Source organism: Tiliqua scincoides, chromosome 1 (genome assembly GCF_035046505.1).
Source record: "Tiliqua scincoides isolate rTilSci1 chromosome 1, rTilSci1.hap2, whole genome shotgun sequence".
In the NCBI taxonomy this organism is placed as follows: Eukaryota; Metazoa; Chordata; class Lepidosauria; order Squamata; family Scincidae; genus Tiliqua; species Tiliqua scincoides.
The window spans coordinates 204,917,548-204,939,270 of NC_089821.1; the positions used below are offsets into that span (position 1 = coordinate 204,917,548).

General features: G+C 44.7%; 1 protein-coding gene across 8 annotated transcripts in view; it reads left to right on the forward strand.

Annotated features, from left to right (window-relative positions):
- The window catches only part of LAMA2 (laminin subunit alpha 2), a 485,843-nt gene that overhangs the window by 346,211 nt on the left and 117,909 nt on the right, over positions 1-21,723 (forward strand). For all 8 annotated transcript variants that reach the window (XM_066614516.1, XM_066614463.1, XM_066614481.1 and 5 more), the window contains 4 exons: positions 10,134-10,313; positions 12,933-13,121; positions 13,215-13,348; positions 18,521-18,638. In XM_066614516.1, the coding sequence (XP_066470613.1) occupies positions 10,134-10,313; positions 12,933-13,121; positions 13,215-13,348; positions 18,521-18,638 (621 nt within the window). The remainder of the gene's footprint in view (positions 1-10,133; positions 10,314-12,932; positions 13,122-13,214; positions 13,349-18,520; positions 18,639-21,723) is intronic.

Sequence of the window (21,723 nt, forward strand, 5' to 3'; positions counted from 1 at the left end):
GGGTCAAAACATTTAAAAAAAAGTCAGTGATAAGGTAATAGGTGTCAGGCCCCAGAGTAAACCTATTAAACCCAGGAAAAGGCAATGTAGTGAAGAAACATTTTTCCACTGGAATATAGCACTCCAGAGCTTTTTTCCCCGCTAATGTGTAAGGCAACATGGAAAATCAGAATCTTTCCTTTTCACCTAGAGTAGCAGTGCATTGCTTATATATACTAATCTGATTTACCTGATTAATGCTCATGTTTTCCTTTTAATCTTTAAATTAAATTGAGCACCTTGCAAATGTTTCTTTTGATTATTGACATCTGCTGACCAGAGCAAATGGGTGGCCAGAGCTTGGCCACGGTGAGTATCAGTAGGAAGGGTTGTGTTGGAAGACTGGAGGAGAAGCCCCACATCATTTTAAATAAAAGAGAAATGTTGAAATTATCTCAACCAGAAGAATTACAACAGTAAAACAAAAGTGAATGTTGAAAACGGCAAAATCCTTACATGCAAAGAAAATGAAGACAAATGTGTAACATGCACAGAGGAGAATGACTGGTTAAGAGATAACACTGTGTAGAAGGATTTGGGGACACAGGTGCATAACCTGAATATGAATCAGCCACGTGGTGCTGTGTCTCGAAAAATGGTTGCAGTCCTAGCTTGTCTAAGTAGAAGCGCTTTATCAAAGAATAAGGTTTGCCAAGACAGCAGTTTCCCCAGTGACTACAACACTTAATCAGAAGAGGGAGAAAAGTAAGAGGTAAGGTATGGCACTATTGTTGCTCATATTCCACAATTCCAACCACATTGATTCTGCAACTCTGTTTGGGCCACCATTGATTGACACAGGGATTAGTGTCACCCCCACATGTTTTCTGGGTGTCAGACATACCGATTCAGTGTGTCTGATACTCACATAGCCTTCCATCTGAAAGTATTGATAGAAGTAATAATGCAGCTCTGCTCCTCATTACTTAGACCTAATTTGGAGCATTGAGTCCAGTTCTGGTTACCACAATTCCAAAAGAATGTTGATAGTTTGGAAATGACTAAACAAAAAGAACCAAAAGTCAAGTAATGAAGAAACTGGGTGTCTTAACCTCCTCTAGAAAAGAAAAAACTGAAAGGGCAGGACAGAAAAAAAGACTGAAAGGGCAGGAGGTCTGGTCTAGAGAGCAGAGCTGCTATATCCCCGAAGATATCAGCTAAAGGTCACCTATTCAAGATCACCAGAAGCCACAGGAGCGGCAAGACCTTGACAAGCTGAGCAGAGCTCTTTTAGAGTAAGAGCCAAAGAAGCCAGCCCTGAAGCTCTTTGTGCGGGAAGAGACGACAACCAGAATGTGGCCAGACTGTGAGAAGATCCACCTGGAATGTAGTCAGTTCTTGAAAGACAGAATTTCCCTGTTCATTGTAAAAAAAAAAAAAAAAAACCTCTGGGGGTTTAGAGAGAGCCTGCCCATATAAACCACCTTGGTTAAAGCCAAAGGAGCAATCTAGTGACCAAGAAGCCGGTATATAAATATCTTCTTAGCCCGAAGATAACATCAGAAGGTCACCAGTTCGAGGACACCAGCAGCTCCCTGAACGACTGAGGATGGTGAGACCTTGAAACAGCTGACAAGCCGAGCTGAGTGATTCCACCTGCTCTTGTGTGAGCAAGAAGCATCTTGGCTGCCCTCCATGTGAGAGATGGAGCTGCTTGTCAGCCTGCGTAGGAGAACTGGAGGCCAGAAGTGAAACCAAACCAGGAAGATCCATTCTGAAATGTTGTTGGTTCTTGGAAGAGAGAACCTCTATGATTGTAAAAATCCCCTTGAGGGATTTAGAAACGTCTGCCTATGTAAACCGCCTTGAATAAAATCAGAGGAGTAATCCGATGACCAGAAAGGTGGTATATAAATACCTAGTTATTATTATTATTATTATTATTATTATATAAATACCTGTTGTTATATTAAGTATTCTGTAGCAGGCTGTTAGTCAGGATAACAAAACAGGAATATCTGACGTGTACCCGTACACAATTACATAGTTTGCTAAAAATGAGGTCTCGGTAAGAAGAAGATTTTTAAAACTATGTTTTGGATTTTAAAAATATACATATTTTTATTATTGCCAGGAAAAGAAGTTAGAAGCTGACCAAGTGGAGTTCTACCTAGTGGTTTGCGCTTACGCATCCCTTCCTGCTCTCCATGTTCACTTTTTATTGAGTCAGCAGCTGATTTGGGGAGAGGGTGACCGGTAGATCTATCAACCACATCATCCTAAATTAATCAGACAAAGCAGAGAGAGCCCCTCTCCCAGAAGAGCACAAAACCCCAAGGTTCCAACAGCAGACCTGGCAAAACACACTTAAGCATTCCTGCACTTAAAATTAAGAAACCTAGGGTTAATGATGTCATCAGGTTACCTGAATGGATGAATAGAACTCACCTGGCAACCCCATTCCAACCCTTTACAGAAATAGATAGCTATATGGCTGCCCAATCATGCTGATCTCGGTAGGAGGTTTGGGTAGTCCAGTTACAGTGAAGGACCAAATCCACACTAGCTCATGTCTGTCTGGGAATGGTGTATCAAACAAAGGACAAAGAGTCTTCTACAGGAGAATGCTCCAGCAGCTTTCAGGTTGCTGAACCAGCACAGAAGCTTTTGGGGGATTGAGACCCAAATTCTAATCAACTTTCCTGCACTGACATAGCTGTGCCAGTGGGGCATGTGCTGGATCCTGGACTTGGGTGATAGTCACAGAGTCTTCCTCAAGGTAAGGAAATGTTTGTTCCCTTACCTCGGAGCTGCATTGCCCTTACCTCAGTGCTGGAAAGTGGGTTAGAATTATGACCTAAGTGTCCAAAAATAAGGAAAAAAAAAGGGGAATATACAGGGTATTCAACACAGTGGTTATTAAAAATATTTAAACATTTGTAAGTTGTAGACATTCAGAAATAAGTCACTTCCATGTATGTAATAAAAATGTAACCTAAGGTCACAATCTTATGCACACTTTCCTGGGCATAAAATCCATTGAACACAATGGGACTTTTCTCCTGAGTAGACACACACAGGCTTATGCTCTAAGAAACTGCAGGGCGATTGGAAATGTATTTTATTACTCAGAGAAGGAGAACAATGAAATATGTGAGATGATTACTTCCCTCCTACCTTAACCTTTCCCGAGCTGCAATTTCACTTTAAAAAGATAGTGGGACAAGAGGAATAACAGGAGCCTGCAATGTGAAATCTTGGATGTGCCTCCTTCAGTAGCCTAATAGTTTTTATCCACAGTTTCTTGACTGCACCTGGAATACAAAATTTTTAGATAGAGATTTGGGACACTTATTATACAGCTGCCCTTGCTCTGTATGGAAATTTCAGATTTCAGCATTCATGTTTCATCCTGATTCTGTACTGATCAGAACCTTTTCACAGAACTCGCATCAAGATTTTCAAGTAGAAATGAAGACATAAAAAAGGCTCCATAGTGAAGTGTGCTGAAGAGCAATTGAAGGTTCCAGGATGATTCACACATGAGTGTCCATCACATGGAGACTGCAACATTAAGTGATGATTTGCATATGAATGAGCCACAGAGATCAAACATCAGAGATGGAACTTTCACACTGCCTCAGCAATTACAATGCTTTTCAGTGGCCTTGGTTTACACATTCAGCTGTGAGTCATCAGTTGCTGAGTGATCCAGGATAAAGAGATAAAGGAATGTTAATGTGTGAGCTGGTGACCTTCTAATGATCTGTGAAAGGTGGTGGTGGAATGACTTTTTATGTAATCAGGTATGGTCCAGTCTCACTGATCTTAAAATAGAGACTGAAAATATGACTGAGGGCCCAATCCTATCCAACTTTCCAGTCCTGATGTAGCCATGCCAAAGGGGTATGCCAAAGCCATGCCAAACTCGGGATGAATCCGACTGGACACGGAGTAGAGCCCATTACAGAGCCTATTCCGTGGCGGTGGTAGCAGCGAAGAGATCGTTCTTCTCTGCTACCATTGCGTCTGCTGACAACCGTCCGGCAGAGCTGTTCCGTGTGGTGCGGGGCCTCCTCCATCAGCCCCCCCCCCAGTAGACCAGGAGGAATACACGGTCAGCCGCTGTGACGTGTTTGCGCAACATTTTGCAGATAAAATCAATCGTATTCGTCACAACTTGGTTGCCACATTGACAGTGTCTGACGATGTCCCCTTGGCAACTGCTTGTCCTGTGTTGTGGGATTCTTTTCAGCTTGTACAGCCTGAGGATGTGGACAGACTCCTTTGGAGTGTGAGGCCTTCTGCCTGCCTGCTCGACCCTTGCCCAGCTTGGTTGATAAGAGCTGCCCGGGGTGGGCTGGCTGAGTGGACAGGGAGGGTGGTCAACTCTTCCTTGATGGAGGGGACGTTACCACTCGCTTTGAAACGGGCGGTGGTTCGCCCCCTCCTGAAGAAGCCCTCCCTGGATTCCACTGTGTTGGATAACTACCGGCCAGTCTCCAACATCCCGTTTCTGGGCAAGGTAATTGAGCGGGTGGTGGCGTCCCAACTCCAGAGGGTCTTGGATGAAGCGGATTATCTGGATCCTTTTCAATCTGGCTTCAGGCCGGGCTTTGGGACGGAAACCGCCTTGGTCGCCTTGGTGGATGACCTACGCCGGGGACTGGACAGGGGGAGTGCGTCCCTGTTGGTCCTGCTGGACCTCTCAGCGGCTTTCGATACCATCGACCATGGTATCCTTCTGGGCCGTTTGGCCGAGTTGGGAGCTGGAGGCACTGTTTTGCGGTGGTTCCGCTCCTACTTGGAGGGTCGGTCCCAGATGGTGGTGCTGGGGGATGCCTGTTCGACACCCTGGCCCTTGAGGTGCGGGGTGCCGCAGGGCTCAATTCTGTCCCCCATGCTATTTAACATCTACATGAAACCGCTGGGAGAGGTCATCCGGGGGTTTGGAGTGGGGTGCCATCAATATGCTGATGACACCCAGCTCTATCTCTCCTTTCCTCCAGACTCCAGGGTGGCGGTTGAGGGCCTGGAGCGCTGTCTGGAGGCAGTGAGGATCTGGATGGGGGCTAACAAGCTGAAATTAAATCTGGATAGGACAGAGGCTCTCCTGGTTAGGAAATCCTCGATGCAGGTGCTGGACTATCAGCTTGCGCTGAATGGGGTTGCACTCCCTCTGAAGGAGCAGGTCCGCAGCTTGGGGGTCCACCTGGACTCGCAGCTGCTCCTGGATTCCCAGGTGGCGGCTGTGGCAAGGGGGGCCTTCGCTCAGCTTCGGCTGGTGCGCCAGCTGCGGCCGTACTTGGATCGTGCAGACCTGGCCACGGGGATCCATGCCTCGGTGACATCGAGATTAGATTACTGTAACACGCTCTATGTGGGGCTGCCCTTGAAGACGGTTCGGAAACTGCAACTAGTGCAGAATGCGGCGGCCCGTGTGGTTACTGGAGGTAGGCGGTTCGACTCTGTCGGTCCGCTTCTCCAGTGGCTGCACTGGCTGCCCATTCGTTTCTGGGCCCAATTCAAGGTGCTGGTATTGACCTTTAAAGCCCTATACTGCTCTGGACCAGGGTATCTTAGAGATCGCCTGCTCCCGTACAATCCGGCTCGCCCTCTCAGGTCATCAGAGAAGGCCTTTTTACAAGTGCCGCCACCTAGGGAGGTACGTGGGGCGGCTGCAAGAAATAGGGCCTTCTCAGTAGTGGCACCAACGCTATGGAACTCCCTTCCCCTTGACTTAAGAATGGCTCCCTCTCTTGAGACCTTTCGGCAAGGCCTGAAGACCCTTCTGTTTAAACAGGCCTTCTGAGTTCTCGGCCTTTTAACATCTTTTTAACATCTTTTAATATTTTTTACAGGCCTGATTCTTTTATGACTTGCTGCTGCTCTATGCTCTTTTTACCTATTTTTTTTACTCTGATTGCTGTTTTTAGTATGTGTTAATATGTTTTTATTTGTTTTTAAATTGTTTTTAATTATGTTGTAAGCCGCCTTGAGTCCCTTCGGGGAGAAAGGCGGGGTAGAAATAAAGTTATTATTATTATTATTATTATGTGCTGCCTTCTGCAGTGGGGGAGTAGTCACAGGCCTCCTTAAGGTAAGATAATGTTCCCTTAGCTTTGAGCTGCATTGTGGCTGTATCAGTGATGAAAAGTTGAGAAGGATTGGACCCTGAGTTGGTAAAAGGGGTGTATTTACAGTCTAGCCTGCTGCTTGATTCTGACACAAGTGCAGCAATGATAGCACACCTCTGCAAGACAAACACCATATCTAAAGTGTTTCCATCACAAAGACGGTGGAGGAACACCAGAGGCCAGGCAGTGCTGGCACAGCTCTCCCAGTAACACCACCAGCATCCATTGTTGTTGGCATCCTTCAGTCTCGGAAGACTATGGTGTCAAGCTCTGAATGGTGGTTCTGGAACAGAGTGTCCTCTCCAGTGCGCGAAGCCTGGGTAAAGTAGGTATGGAGGATAGGCTGTTACCCATGCAGCAAATCCCCCCTCTCCACGTCACTGAAATGGTCCAATGGAAAGGCAGAGGCCAATACGGTTGGTTCTAGCGGCGTCGCAGGAGTTGCCAGAACATGACTGTGTTCAGCCATGAACTGCCTCAGGGACTCCGGCTCCGGATTTTGCCTCGAGGTTGACTCCTGAAGCCTTTTCCATAACTGGATGTAGCCACAAGGCAGTGGAGGTTTGGGATCAGAGTTTTCCTTCTCTCAGATGAGCTGCCTTCCCAGGCTGACGAGTCCTATCTACCCGGTGGCTGTTTAGTCGCCTCTTACGACAAGTACAGCCAAACTGAGGGCCTATTCTTATCCCCAGCCCCCAGGGGAGTCCAGCATCCATAGAAACCCCAAAACAATCCAAAGTCTGTGGAGTGTCTCAGTACAAGGCTGGCCCAATGCGCAAGGAGCTAATCACCACCCTGCCCCAGAGTAGTGGGCAGAGAAGCACCACCAGGGTGAATCTAGCAGGGACAGGCACAGGTCCAATGAGTGACCATTGCTGGGATAACATCTCCTCCAGCAGCCCCAAAGTTGGCACCTACAATCATTGGGGAATTCCCCAGTAACCCCACATAACACAAGCATGCCATGGCAGCCCTGGCTACTATGGAGCAACTGCAGCATAAGCAGTAAAGGGAGAACAGCAGAGAACTGCTAAGAAAAATGGAAGATGGCTCGCTTGGAAGAGGGCAACCATGTGAAGTAATCACTGAAGCGTTTGAATCCTCCAGCTGGAAGGAACCTTTTTCTCAGGGGAGCAACTGGGGACACATCACAAGAGGAGCCACAACAGCATTTATGTGAGGCAGGGTTCCGGTAGCCCATTGCCCAGAGAGACAGTCTGAGTGCCAGGCAAGACAGGTTTGAGCCCAGCCAAGGGACTGTCTCTACCCAACAAGACACTCTGCTTTTGTGTGACTGCACAGAAACTACCATGGAAGGGACAAAAGAAGAGGGGGAGGTAGGTTAGAACCCACACAGGAAACTACACAAAGCTACTTTCTAAACCTTCTGTACCCAACTGAAACAGGAGACAATCAAATAGCATCTTATGGGGTATGTATCATTTCACATCACTGCAAACAGGCACATCTGGCTGGAAGACTATGGACCTAGCAGAGAGAGAATTACTTGAGTCAGTAAGGCTTGCAGCTACCCATCTATTTATTTCTTCACTCAAGCAATTCTCATTCTGCCTTCTCTCCAATAATCAGGGTAATGAGGGTGTACGCATCTCATGCATCGCTGTTGGTTCTGGCCAGCATGGCTATCAGTATGCTGCCCTGCAGCTGCCTGCTTTACACCATGGCAACAGAGAACAGGGGGCTTATGACCACTTTGGAGCAGCCACCCCTTCATTACAACCCAAGGAATCAGAGAGTGAGGGGATGCTGCAGACCATGAGAGCAGAGAGGCCCCTCCCCTGCAGAGTCACACCCCGAGGCCAGCAGAGGTGAAAATTATCTACATTGGGAAAAATGGATCCATATGCTGTACTAACAAAGTGACTACAAGTGTGTTCAGGCCAAAGTGTTTATTGTACAATCTTGAAGCTAGAATAGCATCTGAAAAAAAAACCCAAAAGCGGGATGGCCAACCCTTTCCTCCCAGCAGGTTTATTGTACCATTATAAGCTATCCAATGGACAGTCCAGAAAGGCTGGCCTGAACCAGTTATATCACATTCTGTTGTAGTTTTTACAAAAACTACATGCTCTTGTCAGCAATGAAAAGGTCTGCAACTTCAGTGAGCAGTTGCTGGGCTCACACTGGTCACTGCAGGCATGCTGGAGACTTACCTTGTGGTCTGCACAGTGTGCAAAGTGCCCTTTCTCCATTGTTTCCATCATCAAAGCACCCGTGTGTGTGTGTGTGTGTGTGTGTGTGTGTGTGTGTGTGTGTGTGCGTGCTCTAAATGGTCAGGGAGGTATAGTCCCATGCTGACTACCTTATCATCTGAGATGGCAGCTCCCTGCAGGGGCTTAAGTACTGACCTTAGTGTGCTGCGATTGGCTGCCAAGTGTAGTCTGCATCCTATGCTCCATCATAGGAAAGTGGGTGGACAGAGGGGGTAGCAGGAGTTAGGAATTGCTGTTGTATTTCTTTTGCCTTCCCCTGTGGGTTTTCCCCTTCCTACACCAGCTCTGTCATTGAAATCGCATTTTTCCTTCATTGGGGGTGTGTGTGTGATCTGAAGGGGTTCAGGGTATGGCATATGTTGACTCCTTGTCTCTCCCTCTTTGGGTTATTCACTGCTAGGTGTGGTGGCAGCATCTGAGACATGCTGGTGTATCAGTGTCCAGGGCTTGTCTGCTGGTGGGCCAGCTGCTGTGCCAGCAGAGCTGTCTTTGCACCAGAGTACGCCGTTCATACTAGTGCAGCATCCATGTAGGATTGGGCTTTTAGATACTCAAAGCATTCACCATTCTTGTAAGCCCCATTTGGGAAGGAGCGTCTGTTCATGATTTAAAATATGGCTTTAAAATTAGCTTAATCATCAATGATCCATCTTTAAATTCTGATGCTTAAATTAGGTTTGGAGTTTCATAAAACAGTCTTTCTGAACATTTCAAGCTTCTAGATATCCCAGGCTGTTTTGGGTGAGGTTGACGCAACCGGCACAAACTCTTGATAGGTTTTGTGACACTGAGGCATACATTTCAAATACTTTGTGCATTAACCAGATTCTTGCTGATTAGCATGCCTAATACACAGAAATCAGAGGCACTTCCAGAGTGAAGTCAGGCACTTCATTTTGGCATTAGCACTTCAAAGAAGGATGCTGTCACAGTCCCAAAAACGCTGTAGATATGGGTAGAAAATAATTATGTCAGTTCAGGGTCTCGTCTCGTCTTCATTGCCAAGACTGGCATTTTGTGAAGTTCATTGCTTAATTGAATTGCCATATCTGCTTCTTTACTATCATACTAATGGCAATTCTGTATAGCTTCAATTTTTTTTTGCCTGTGTTAATTTAGTATTCTACATGGTTTCTGAGGGGTAAGAAAAATAATTAGTGTGAAGTCCTTTCAGGTTTCTTTGATTGCTGATACATTTTTGGCATTCTTTCAGAAATGTCCCTTCCCCCACACCCCCTTAACTGGGTCAGTCAGGAAAAGATTTCAGTCTCAGGAGACAGGAAGAACTATGACAGAAGACCTTGCACAATGCAATGGAAGATCTGTGTGGAATCCTGTACAATCCTAGAATAGGCAAAGGCTTCATGGTTCTCCTACAGCCAGCCAAACCGAGCATGGAAAGTACCAGAAATGATTAATTTTACAGAATGTTATAGGTGTAGACAATCTTGTAGGGTATTTTGAAAAAAAGGTTTGGTCACAATTCATTCACTTTTGTAAGTGATAGGAAGGCAAATACTTATGAAGGGTTTCCCTGTAGGATGTGTGTGTGGGGGGGATATATCTTATGTATTTCTTTGGTTGTTTTGGCAACTATGTGTATTCCAGTTTATATTCAAAATAATTTGTTTTGTATATGTGTTACTATATGTTTTATATTGTTACATATTTTAATGTATTGCTTTTTAAAATGGGAAAGAATGCACGTATTTCACAAACTAATAGCATCTGCAAGAAAGATATGTTTATTTTATTTTTTTCTAACCCCTTTACTTACATGTAGTTGACTCTGAAGCCAGATCAGGTCATCCTTCCTCTGGTGGATGAAAATGTCCAACACCGAACTGTCCAAGGGATTGTATACCAGTATCCAGAAACAGTTGCAGATATTGGATTAGTGATGAAAGAACTACACTCAGAACCAATTTATTGGAGGCTTCCAGTACAATTTGAAGGACGGAAGGTAAAGGAAAAGAATCGTGATAGGACCTGGTATTTTGCAGGCCCTACACTTAGCTGCATATGCCCATATGAGCTGGAATGTTTTTAAGAACATGTTTGATGAAACCACCTATTTGAGCAGGCCTTCTTCTTAAATTTTGTCTTCGCACTTGACTGTCCATTAAAAAGTTATTAGAAGAATAAATATCCAGCAAACCTTCCTAACAAATTGTGGCTTCTAGGGCTGTGAGACACTTGCTTTTCAGCATGCAATTCTCTGAGTGGTAAAAGCTACTTAAAACTAAGCTGTTATTTTAGAATATATTGTAGTAAATGAATAAGGACAGACATAATCATAAGTAGAGTTCTGCTCTCTTTATTTTTCCTTTTTGTTCTTTCACTACAATATGTTCTAAAGTAGCAACTTAGTTTTAAGTAGCTTTTACTACTATCAGAAAATTGTATGCTGAAAAACTGCAGCCTGCTTGCTCCAAGCTAACCTGAATTACATTCTGATGTGGTCGATGCTGTGGGAGCCTTTATACCGTTCTTCCTGAGCACAGCACTCTGTTTCACACTATGGCTGATGGGGTAGGTCAGTTAGAATGAGATTATGTTCCCTTCTGGCTAACCCCAAAACGATCCAGGTCAGCCATAGCCACAGGCAGAAACAAAATAATGTACTTGGAGTATTGTACTGTATTAAATATTTCCACAGTACTCAGATGGTGGTGAATCAGCCTGGGTCAGCAGCCTGATCTTAATGATCACGTTTATTAAAAAGTGGTATTCAGATGCTCCAGTAAAGCGTGCCTTGATCCTGTTTACGATGTGTGTTTGTGTGGGAGTGTGTAATGAACTGCCTTGAAAAAAGGCAGGATACAACTAGTACTACAAATATCTAGATAAATAAATAAGTTTACTTGCATGTTTAGGTAATATCTGTCTATCCGTGTATGTATAGATGGGGGGATATTTCTTAAATTTGTATCAAGGCAATTTGTATAAATTTGAAATATTTGAGTCATCGTCTTGATAAACATGGTAGTTAAAATCATGTTGCTGACCCATGCTGATCCGCCATCGTTTGAGTACTGCAGAAATATTTAGTATAATACAGTACTCCAAGTATTATCTGCCTAGTGCAATTTCTGGCCAGACTTTAAGGGCAGCCCCAGGTAGAGTGCACTATGGTATCTGGGCACTGATGTCACCAATGCATGGACTACTGTGGTCTGGTCAGACCAATGCAGGTAAGGCTGCATTTGGCATATCAGTATAAGTTGGGCAAAAGCCCTCCTGGCCACAGCCACCACCTGGTTATCCAAGAGTGGCAAGAAATACAGGAGGATCCTAAAATCGCTCATGATAGCCCAATACCGAGGGTATTTTCATGTAGACACTTGAGAAACCATTTGTTAGTCTTTAAGATGCCATAAGACTTGTTTTTGCTGCAACACGCTAACATGTCAGTTCCTTTGAAATCTGAAAAGCCTTGGCAGTCTACTTCAAGCAAACAAAATTACGTACCAATATGGTTGCTGCTATGGGAGCCTTTTATACCATGCTTATTGAGTACACCACTCTGCTTCAGACTATGGTTGATGGGGTAGGTCAGCTGGAAAGAGGTTTATACTTCCTTCTGGCTAACCCGCAAATGACCTGAATCTGCTATAGCCTCAGGAGTATTGTACTGGGGTAGAATTAAAAAAAAAAAAAGAAAAATTCTTTGCCTCGAAATGTCCATGGGGCATAGGGGAGCAAAGTGAAGGGGAGGAGCTATAGCGAACTGGTGCAGCACATACCTTGCATTCAGAGGGGTCCAGGTTCAATCCCTAGCTTCTTCAAGTATTGCTGGAAACAGCAGGTAATACTGACCAAGATTGACCAGTGATCTAACTCGGTATAATGTGGCCTCATGCATTCCGCAGCAGTAGAGGTTGGCCCTCCTTATCTGCGGGTTAGGAGCCTGAAGATTTGACCCAAAGTGGGTCAGGAGGCCTCACTGTACCTCCTGACCCTGACCAGAGGAGTCTTCCAGTCACATCGGGAGGGAGACCTTCTGAAAGGCACTTCCCATTTCTTGCTAAAGCAGAAATGGCTTTCAAAAGGCTCCAGCCAGCCTTCTAAAGTGTGGGGAAGCAACCTCCTTTTATTTCAGAAGGCCTGCCACAGCCTTCTGAGACACACATCTGGTTTAGCAAAAAACCAGAAGTGCATCTCAGAAGGCTCCAACAGGCTTCCGGTTGTGTCCGGAGGTCCCCTGATGGCCCAGACCCACAGATTTGATTACCCACAGGTTTCGGTATCCGTGGGGGATCCAGGAATACATAGGCTTACATTCAGTCATCGTGTACCTTTGTGGGTCTGTTATGTGGGATATGCAGAATAGAAATCATCTGACTAGGTTTGTTTTAATTTAATTGAAGGTGCACTCAAAAATATCTTTTAAACATTCAGAAAGCTGCAGTCACCTACAGCTACCTAATTTTTAGACATAAAAAATAAAGCTTCCAGACACTTAGCCATATTTAGACTCTCACTGTTTTAATAGTCCTGTCCCATGGAAGTGTTTTTTTATTTCATTGTATTTGGTGTTGATTTCCAGTCAATATTTATATGGTTTGTTTTGCTTTGTTAGCTGTCAGCATATGGAGGAAAACTGAAATATGCTATCTACTTTGAAGCCCGAGAAGAAACTGGCTTTGCGACCTATAGCCCCCAAGTCATAATTAGAGGTGGTCTTCCCACACATACTCAAATTATCGTCAGGCACGTTGCTGCTCCTTTGATTGGTCAGTTGACAAGGCATGAGATAGAAATGACAGAGGTAATTCTTCAATCCATCCTGTTTAAGAAGTTATGTCACTGGCACTTTGGAAACAGTTAAATCATGTGGGTATCGCTGTTGTTTTCTTTTCAGCATGAGTGGAAATACTATGGTGATGACCCAAGGGTCAGCAGAACAGTGACTCGTGAGGATTTCATGGATGTCCTATACAATGTTCATTACATACTTATTAAGGCGACTCATGGGAGCTTTATGACGCAAAGCAGGTAAACATATGGTGCTTTCAAAAATATTGGTGCCAGAACTAGTAATCAGTACCCACCAAACTTTTAACATGAGTTCATTTTCACAGGAAAGACACGGGCCACAATCCAGCACAGAGTTATGCATACTTTGGTCAATTGATATCAGTAGGCTTACCTATTATAACTGTAACCACCTAAGGCAGCCATTTTCAACCTTTTTCAGCTCACTGTTCAGCTCAGTGTTCAGCATCAAGTCTAATATATTAAAAATAAAATAATGAAATGAATGGGGACCCACCTGAAATTGACTCGCGACCCACCTGGTGGGTCCCGACCCACAGTTTGAGAAACACTGATCTAGGAGATCCAGATATATTTCTGGACATTGAAGTAATTAATAATTTTTTTATTAATTGTAAATGGAAAAGGGTGGGTATGTCGATTTGAAACTACAAGAGTTATACTTGAGGACTGTTTTGATCAGGTTTAAAGATATCCTAAATATTCATTTACATTTTTTGTATCAGTCGCCATGCCACAATACATTTCTCAAGACAGCATGCAACATTAAAAATACATAAGACCAAATAAATAAAGCAGAAATTAATAAAACTAATGACTGTAGCATCAATAGAAACTGCACTTATGGACAATTAATCACCAACTCTGCAACCCTGTGCTAATTTACCTGGGAGAAAGCCCTACTGAACATTGGCAGTCTTGTTTCCAAGTAAATGTTTAGGATTATGCTATGGTAGAAAAAGTTGCTTTTGCAATTTTCCTAATTTTCAGGAATGAGTTAGTTCTGTTGATCAGCCACTTGTGTAAATAACTGGTTACACAAGTTTTCCAGTTCATGGAAGAGGAGCAATAATATCACTTGCTCAAATGTTACAGTGACTGCTGACATGAGTAGTTACTTTGCTTGAGCAGTTATTTGTCAGCTATTGATCAACTTTGTATTGGCAACCTTCAGTCTCGAAAGACTATGGTATCGCGCTCTGAAAGGTGGTCCTGGCACAGCGTCTAGTGTGGCTGAAAAGGCCAATCTGGGAATGACAATCCCTTCCACACCGGGAGCAAGTGCAGTCTGTCCCTGGTCTGTCTCCCTGGCTTTCTCTCTTTGCCTCTTTGCCTCAGACTGTTGGCCAAGTGTCTCTTCAAACTGGGAAAGGCCATGCTGCACAGCCTGCCTCCAAGCGGGCCGCTCAGAGGCCAGGGTTTCCCACTTGTTGAGGTCCATCCCTAAGGCCTTCAGATCCCTCTTGCAGATGTCCTTGTATCGCAGCTGTGGTCTACCTGTAGGGCGCTTTCCTTGCACGAGTTCTCCATAGAGGAGATCTTTTGGGATCCGGCCATCATCCATTCTCACGACATGACAGAGCCAACGCAGGCGTCTCTGTTTCAGCAGTGCATACATGCTAGGGATTCCAGCACGTTCAAGGACTGTATTGTTAGGAACACAGTTGATTGATCAACTGAATCATTGTGAACAAGCAACACAGCTGGATAGAGCAGGCTATCTTTATAGGCAGCTGGTTCAGGTGTGCTCCGGTATCCATGGGGTTCCGTTCCAGAACCTCCACAGTTCTGTAAAACTGTGGATACCAGGAAATGTCCCTCCACCTTCTGGAAGCAAGGGATGCTCTGCTTCCCTTGCCCCTGGAGGGTCTTCTGAGCCCAGCAGAAGACTGGCCGTGGCCTCTGCCAGACTCTGAATGAAGATTAGAGGTAAAAAAAAAGTTACTCCCAGTTTTTTATTTTCTTCAAAAAACCAGAAGTGGCATTTTTAAAAGGCATTAAAAGTATTACTTCTGGTTTGAAAGAAAGAGACTTTTTTTTTAACCTCTAATCATCATTCTGAGCCTGGCAAAGGCCCCAGGTGGATGCGCACAGCCTCTGCTGTGACCTTCCGGTGGTGAGGGGAGCAGAGCTCCTCTTGCCTCCAGGGGAGTGCAAGGGGGGCAAGGATCCAGTCTGCGGATAAGTGAAACTGCAGATAGATAGATAGATCCATAGATAACCCCCCCACCCCCGCATTCCTGTCTCTTGTGAATTTGGTCTAGTCCTTTTCTGAATTTGTTCCACTGTTGGCCATTTATAGTTTTGTTATTCATGATCACCCTCATCTCTGTACCCTTTGAGATTCTTATGTGACCCATTCACAGGGCTGTGCCTACTGCTGCTCCTTGCTGCAACCCCAGAGTCCTAGGTTTGTAGCCTGTTGCTGGGGTGGGAGGCAGGTGGCTTACATCAGTGACAGAGAAGCTCAGTGACAGAATAATACCTGCTTGCACGTGGAGAGTCTTAGATTCATTCACTTTTGACTGCAGTTCAAACAGGATTTCTAGTAGTAGCAGCCCAATTCCACCTGAGCTGTCTGGCATTGGTGTCTCTTCTGCTGGTGCTGACTGCCATAAAGCAGTCAGTGCTAATCATAAGTTGCACCTCAGTAGTTTGTTGCTGGGATGCTGGTGGGAAGTCTGGAGCCTTCCTGCCCATGCCATCAGATCTGGAGTCACCTGCTGGTGGGGAAGGGGGAAAGAAGAAGTGTCAGGGGAGAGAAAAAAAGGGGCAGTAACATGAGTGGAGAATGGATGGATTGCGTCCAGTAAGAGAGAAGGTTTGGCTGCAGTGGCAACTGCCAAATCCTAAACCCCATCTCTGATCCCACAGCGCAGATCCATGTGGACCTGTGCCAGCTATTTAGTTAATGTATATCTGACTAGACCTCCCCACATGCTGTGGAGGCTTATTCCTGATAAGAGAATGACTGTTCCCTTACCCAGAGGAGATCTCCCCCACAAGATGCAGCAGTAGCCATTTCTGCTCCACTTGCATCGGTGGGGCAATGTTGACTATAGAATTGGACTCCAAGACTGGGAATGAGCTTGGAAGTCACTGCCCATTAAAGTAGACCGTCCTGGGTTAGATGTACCAGTCATCTGACCTGGTTGGAATCTAGACCTCCTGACCTTTGAGGCAGCACGCCAAGTGCTGCCCTCCTGATCTGTTGATTTGCTACTCTCCAATGCTTTAGTTCAGCATTCCCTCCCCATTTCCTATTCTTCTGTATTCCCCTCTTCCTTTTCCAGTCCAGGTAGTGGAAGGAGAAGGAGGCGTAGTGGAGGCAGGTAGGCTGACACTGATGAGCGCCCCCACCAACCTGCTGTCTGAGGCAGCCTCTTCAATTGACCTCATAAATGGGCTGGCCTTGCCTCTGACTCAATTTAAGATAGGCTCCTACATTTCTGTGTACATCATTACTGTTTCTGCTCTGTACCATTTCATAAGAGCCGATAATACATGCAGTTCCTCTCATTTTACACATATGATTCATGCATTGTGGTGGCAAAGGATATTGGCTGGATAGAAAGTCAACTGAGACAACTGTAGGGGCTATAGTTGATTTGATCAAAGCCAGGCTATTCTTGAATTTGTTCCTTCATTCTGGCATATATGAAAATGTGATTGTCTGTAATGTTTGCACATGCAGAACTGCAAATCACTGGTATATCATAGCAAAACATTATAAAGTAACCACATGCTGACAGTAGCCTCTATGTAAAAATAGCTTAATTCCATTGGTAGCTCTATGTAATTAGGCAGCAGTGCTAATCATGTTTCTGCATGGACGTGATGCTATTACAGTGAGTGATTTAGAGGCTGCCACTAGAAAACTAAAGCTAAATATGTTTCTCCTGCTATGTTAATTTTGCTGTTCCCCTTTTCATACGTACTACTCAAAATGGAAACATTTCATACATTTGATGACTGTTTTCCTTTTTCCAAGCAAGTGGACTAGGACAATAAGGTCACAACCTTATACTTACTTACCTGGGAGCAAGTCTCATTTCACACAGTGGAACTTACTTCCAAGTAGACATGCATAGGATTGTGCTGTAAATCTATTTAAACTGGAACGATGTATTCCATTTTGGTGTTATTTTAAAATTGGTGATATTGACTGGGTATCAGTGTTTAGAGTAAAATCTCTTTGGTGTGCCTTAGGCACCATCCAACCCTCTGCTTCTGGAAGTACCACTTTTCCTTGAACAACAGGCAGCTTTTGTGAAATCCAAGTACTTTATCTTGCTCTTTCCATTTAGCTGTTTTTTCTTAATATTCTGTTTTTGCTGCCCGTGGACCATTTCTATTGTTTCCAAAGTGGTGAGTACCAAAATGTTGAAAGTATAGTACAGAAATGGAAAGTACAGAAACTTTGAAAAAGTCACCAGGAAGGCACTAAGCGTGGTTCTCCACCACCTCCCAGTGGCACTGACCCCCATAACTTAAGCCCATCCAGCACAAGGGAGGAGAAACACCAGAATTCAGGCAGTGCTACTCTGGCACAGTGCACTCCAGCATCCATGGCAATCTCATCCCAGCCTGTTGACCATGGAACAGCGTCCTGATGTCAGTACTCTGTCAGTCTGACATCCAGTGAGCCAATCACTGCACCCACCCAGCCCACGTTCCCTGGAAGTGGAAGGGCTCATACAGATCAGTCTGTGATGTGTGAGAAGGAATAGAACCCAGAAGGATTGTTACATGGGCAGGGACTCCACTGGCACCCCAGGGAAGCGGGACTAATATTACAAAATGGCATTGAGCTCAGAAGAGCCTGTTAGCATTCTGCTTCACTAAAGGTTTATATAGTCTGATCAGCAGGATATTTAAGGCGGAGAAGGCACTACTTGCACACACAAGAAGTGCCCTTATCTGGCATGTTAAACATACATATGTTGAGCCATTTGTTTGAGTGTCCTCATAATATTGTGATGGAATACTAGGTTCTGATTACAGATCTTAAAGCTGTTTCGTAAAGGCAAGTCGCCAGCGTCTTTGAAGTCTGCTGCACATCCTGTTAGCTTGATTTTGTTTGCAGAACATTTGTTCTGGCATTTTGGCTCCAAATGTAAAACAAAACAACACTGAATGTGAATGAGCAAATATACTCTACATTAGTTCCACTGGTGCAGACTAATTATGAGGAGGAGAGAAATTAAAAATGGTGCTGGCTTTGATCTTCCTTTGATACAGATTAAAATAAAGATTTGTTTTTCCTTACGGAACGATGCCAAGAGGCTTAATGTGAGTAAAAATAGCTGTATTATCTTATATCAACAAAGCTAAATCAATCCTGAAGAGTTTCATTAACTGGTTTTAATTGCCTCTCTTCCTTCCTGCCAGAATTTCTGAGATCACCATGGAAGTTGCAGAGCAAGGAAACGTGTCAGGGAGGACTCCTCGTGCTCAGCTGATTGAGAAATGCAACTGCCCTTTGGGGTATTCTGGCTCATCATGTGAGGTACAGTACCTCTCCCACTCTTACATCTCTCTGTACTGTTTATCAATATTGATGATACTCCATCCTCTATTATACCACCATTGTACGGATTGATGGTAAGGCCCCACCTGGAGTACCCAGTTCTGATTGCCACATCTCCAAAAAGATATACGTAGTGGAAATGGAAAAGGTGCAAAAGAAAGCAACCAAAATAATTACTGGGCTGGGGCACCTCCCTTACGAAAAAAAGGCTACAGCATTTGGGGCTCTGTAGTCTAGAAAAAGGTGCCTGAAGGGGGACATGATAGGTAGCGCAATCCCAACTTGTGCTGGAACGGGCAAGCCAGCAGCCAGTGCTGTATCCAGCGCAAGTTCTGGGCTGTCTGGGGCTCGACCTGAGGCAAGGGGAATCTTTTCTCCTTACCACAGGGAGAGACACAACAGCCCCAACAGGGCTACTCAAATCTGCACCACTAAATCGGTGGCGCAAATCCGAGCAACCCAGAGCTGCCCCGGGCTGCCTAGGAACAGGGCTAGGGTCCAGCATAAGTACCAGATCCTGGCCCCACCTCCTGCTCCTAGCCATCCACCCCTGGGAATGCCCACTGCCTGCCTTCCCCCGCCCCAAAACGCCTCCCTCCACCTCCTCCCTGTCCCTCCCAGACACCCACACCAGTCAAGTTTGGCTGGCGCAGCCATACAGGACTCTGGGGCTCACGTCAGCTTGTGGAGTGCCCTGAGAGTGGCACGAAAATGCTTTATGTCACTCCTGCGACACTCTTTGGCCAGCACAATGGACTTGAACCAGCTGAAGGGATGCTCTACATCCTGAGACATACAAAATTATACAGGTGATGGATAGAGTGGATAGAGGGATGTTCTTTTCCTTCTCACTCAACACCAGAACTGGGGGACATCCACTAAAATTGAGTGTTGGAAGAGTTAGGACAGACGAAAGAAAATATTTCTTTACCCAGAGTGTAATTAGGCTGTGGAACTCCTTGCCACAGGATGTGATGATGGCATCTGACCTAGATGTCTTTAAAAGGGAATTGGACAAATTTCTGAAGGAAAAGTCAATCACAGGTTACAAGCCATAATAGTTATGTGCAACCTCCTAATTTTAGAAGTAGGCTACCTCAGAATGCTAGATGCAAGGGAGGACACCAGGAAGCAGATATCTTGTTGTCTTGTTTGTTCACTGAGTCATCTGTTCGGCCTCCGTGATACAGGAAACCGAACTAGATGGGCCTTTGATCTGATCCAGCAGGGCTCTTGTTATGTTCTTTGTCAGCATCTTTACGAAACCTCTCTAGGTCTCACCCTCTTTCCCCCATATTTCTAAGACTTCATGCATTATACCAAAACGGAGTGAAAGAGAAGAAGGGTGTGGCTTCTGTACAAAAACTGCTGCTTTTGTAAAAGTCATCCAGAACACAAAATTGTTTTCTACAGCTTTCACCTAATTGACCAATCAGCCCAATCCTATTCTTCTGTGCTGGCAGAACATCTGTTCTGCCAGTGTGCACTGTCACAAAAGTGCCATAAAGCAGTGTTTCTCAAACTGTGGGTCGAGACCCACCAGGTGGGTCGTTAGTCATTTTCAGGTGGGTCCCCATTCATTTCAATATTTTATTTTTAATATATTAGTCTTGATGTTCCCATGGTATGTGACTGCATTTGGGGAAATGTTTCAGACCTGTACTTTTAACAAGCTACTATGTATATTCTTTTAACAATGATAGTCAATGGGACTTATTCCTGGGTAAGTGTGGGTAGGATTGCAGCCTAGGATTGTTAAAACTTTTCTGCTCGATGATGTCACTTCCAGTCATGACACCACTTCCCATGGGTCCTGACAAATTCTCATTCTAAAAAATGGGTCCTGGTGCTAAATGTGTGAGAACCACTGCCTTAAAATGCTTTGCGGCGGTGGTTCTAGCTGGTGGGAAGGCCAGAGCCTTCCCACTCATGCCAGTGCTCCCAGGAACACCTGCCAGACCAGGTAAGCCTGGTGCAGGGGGAGGATGAGGATGGTTGAATCCTGCCAGGAAAGGGGGATAGGCTATGGCACCACCAACTATATGGCTGTGCCAGCAATATCACTGACGCAATCTGAGTTGATCAATTGCCGCTGCTGGGGCTTACCCTGGGGCAAGGGGACAAAATGTCCCCTTACATCAAGAAGCCCTCCAGCAGCTGAAATCCCCCAATGGGATGCAGAAGAGCCAGCATTGGCTCCGCTGCATCACTTTGTGGGACTTTAGTAAGTATTGGGCTGTAGATCTCATTTACACTGGATCCAATTCATCCCATCTTCCCAGAGACACTTTGTAACTTAGGGCGCAATCCTAACCAACTTTCCAGCATGGACCTAGCTGCAATGCAGCCCCAAGGTAAGGTAACAAACATACCGTCACCTTGAGGAGGCCCCCTTGACTGCCTCCCCATACAGTGTGCACCACAGTGGCACAGTTATGTCAGTGCTGGAAAGTTGGTTAGGACTGTGCCCTTAGTGTGTCTTCTGTTGCAACCTTATAACTTTTCATGTTTTTGGTTCCTGTGATTTAGAAAGGTTGTTTACCATTGAGATTGATAACTCTGTCCTCTAAATTTTCATTAACAGTTTTTTTAAAAAAATTTTTGAATTGCAACTATAAATGCGATGTGCATAATGTCATTTGAAGGTGGCAGTGACTTGCACAGCTTTATATCTAAGTACAATTATAAAATGTTTGAGTTCTTTTTCTTTTGTTTTGGTTGATAAATACCATTACAGGCAACTTAACAAAAAGAGAAATGATGTTAGATCTTCAGAAGCGTTGATACTTTAGTTGCATGTGGTGCCTCTTGAGGGTTTTAAAAAAATTATTTTAGGGAATAGTGTGAATATTGTATCAGGAAATAAAATAGCATAGCTTTTACTGTTGCTCAGAGTATTTCCATATTGGTTATTTATTCATACTCCGTGGTCAAGTGTGCATAATTTCCAAAAACCAGGTATTTTTAAAGCATTCTGCTATGCATCGTCTGAATTAGCATTTCTCTTTGGTTGCGATCTGATGCATATTCACATCTACTTGGAGTATTGACCTGTCTACTTAGA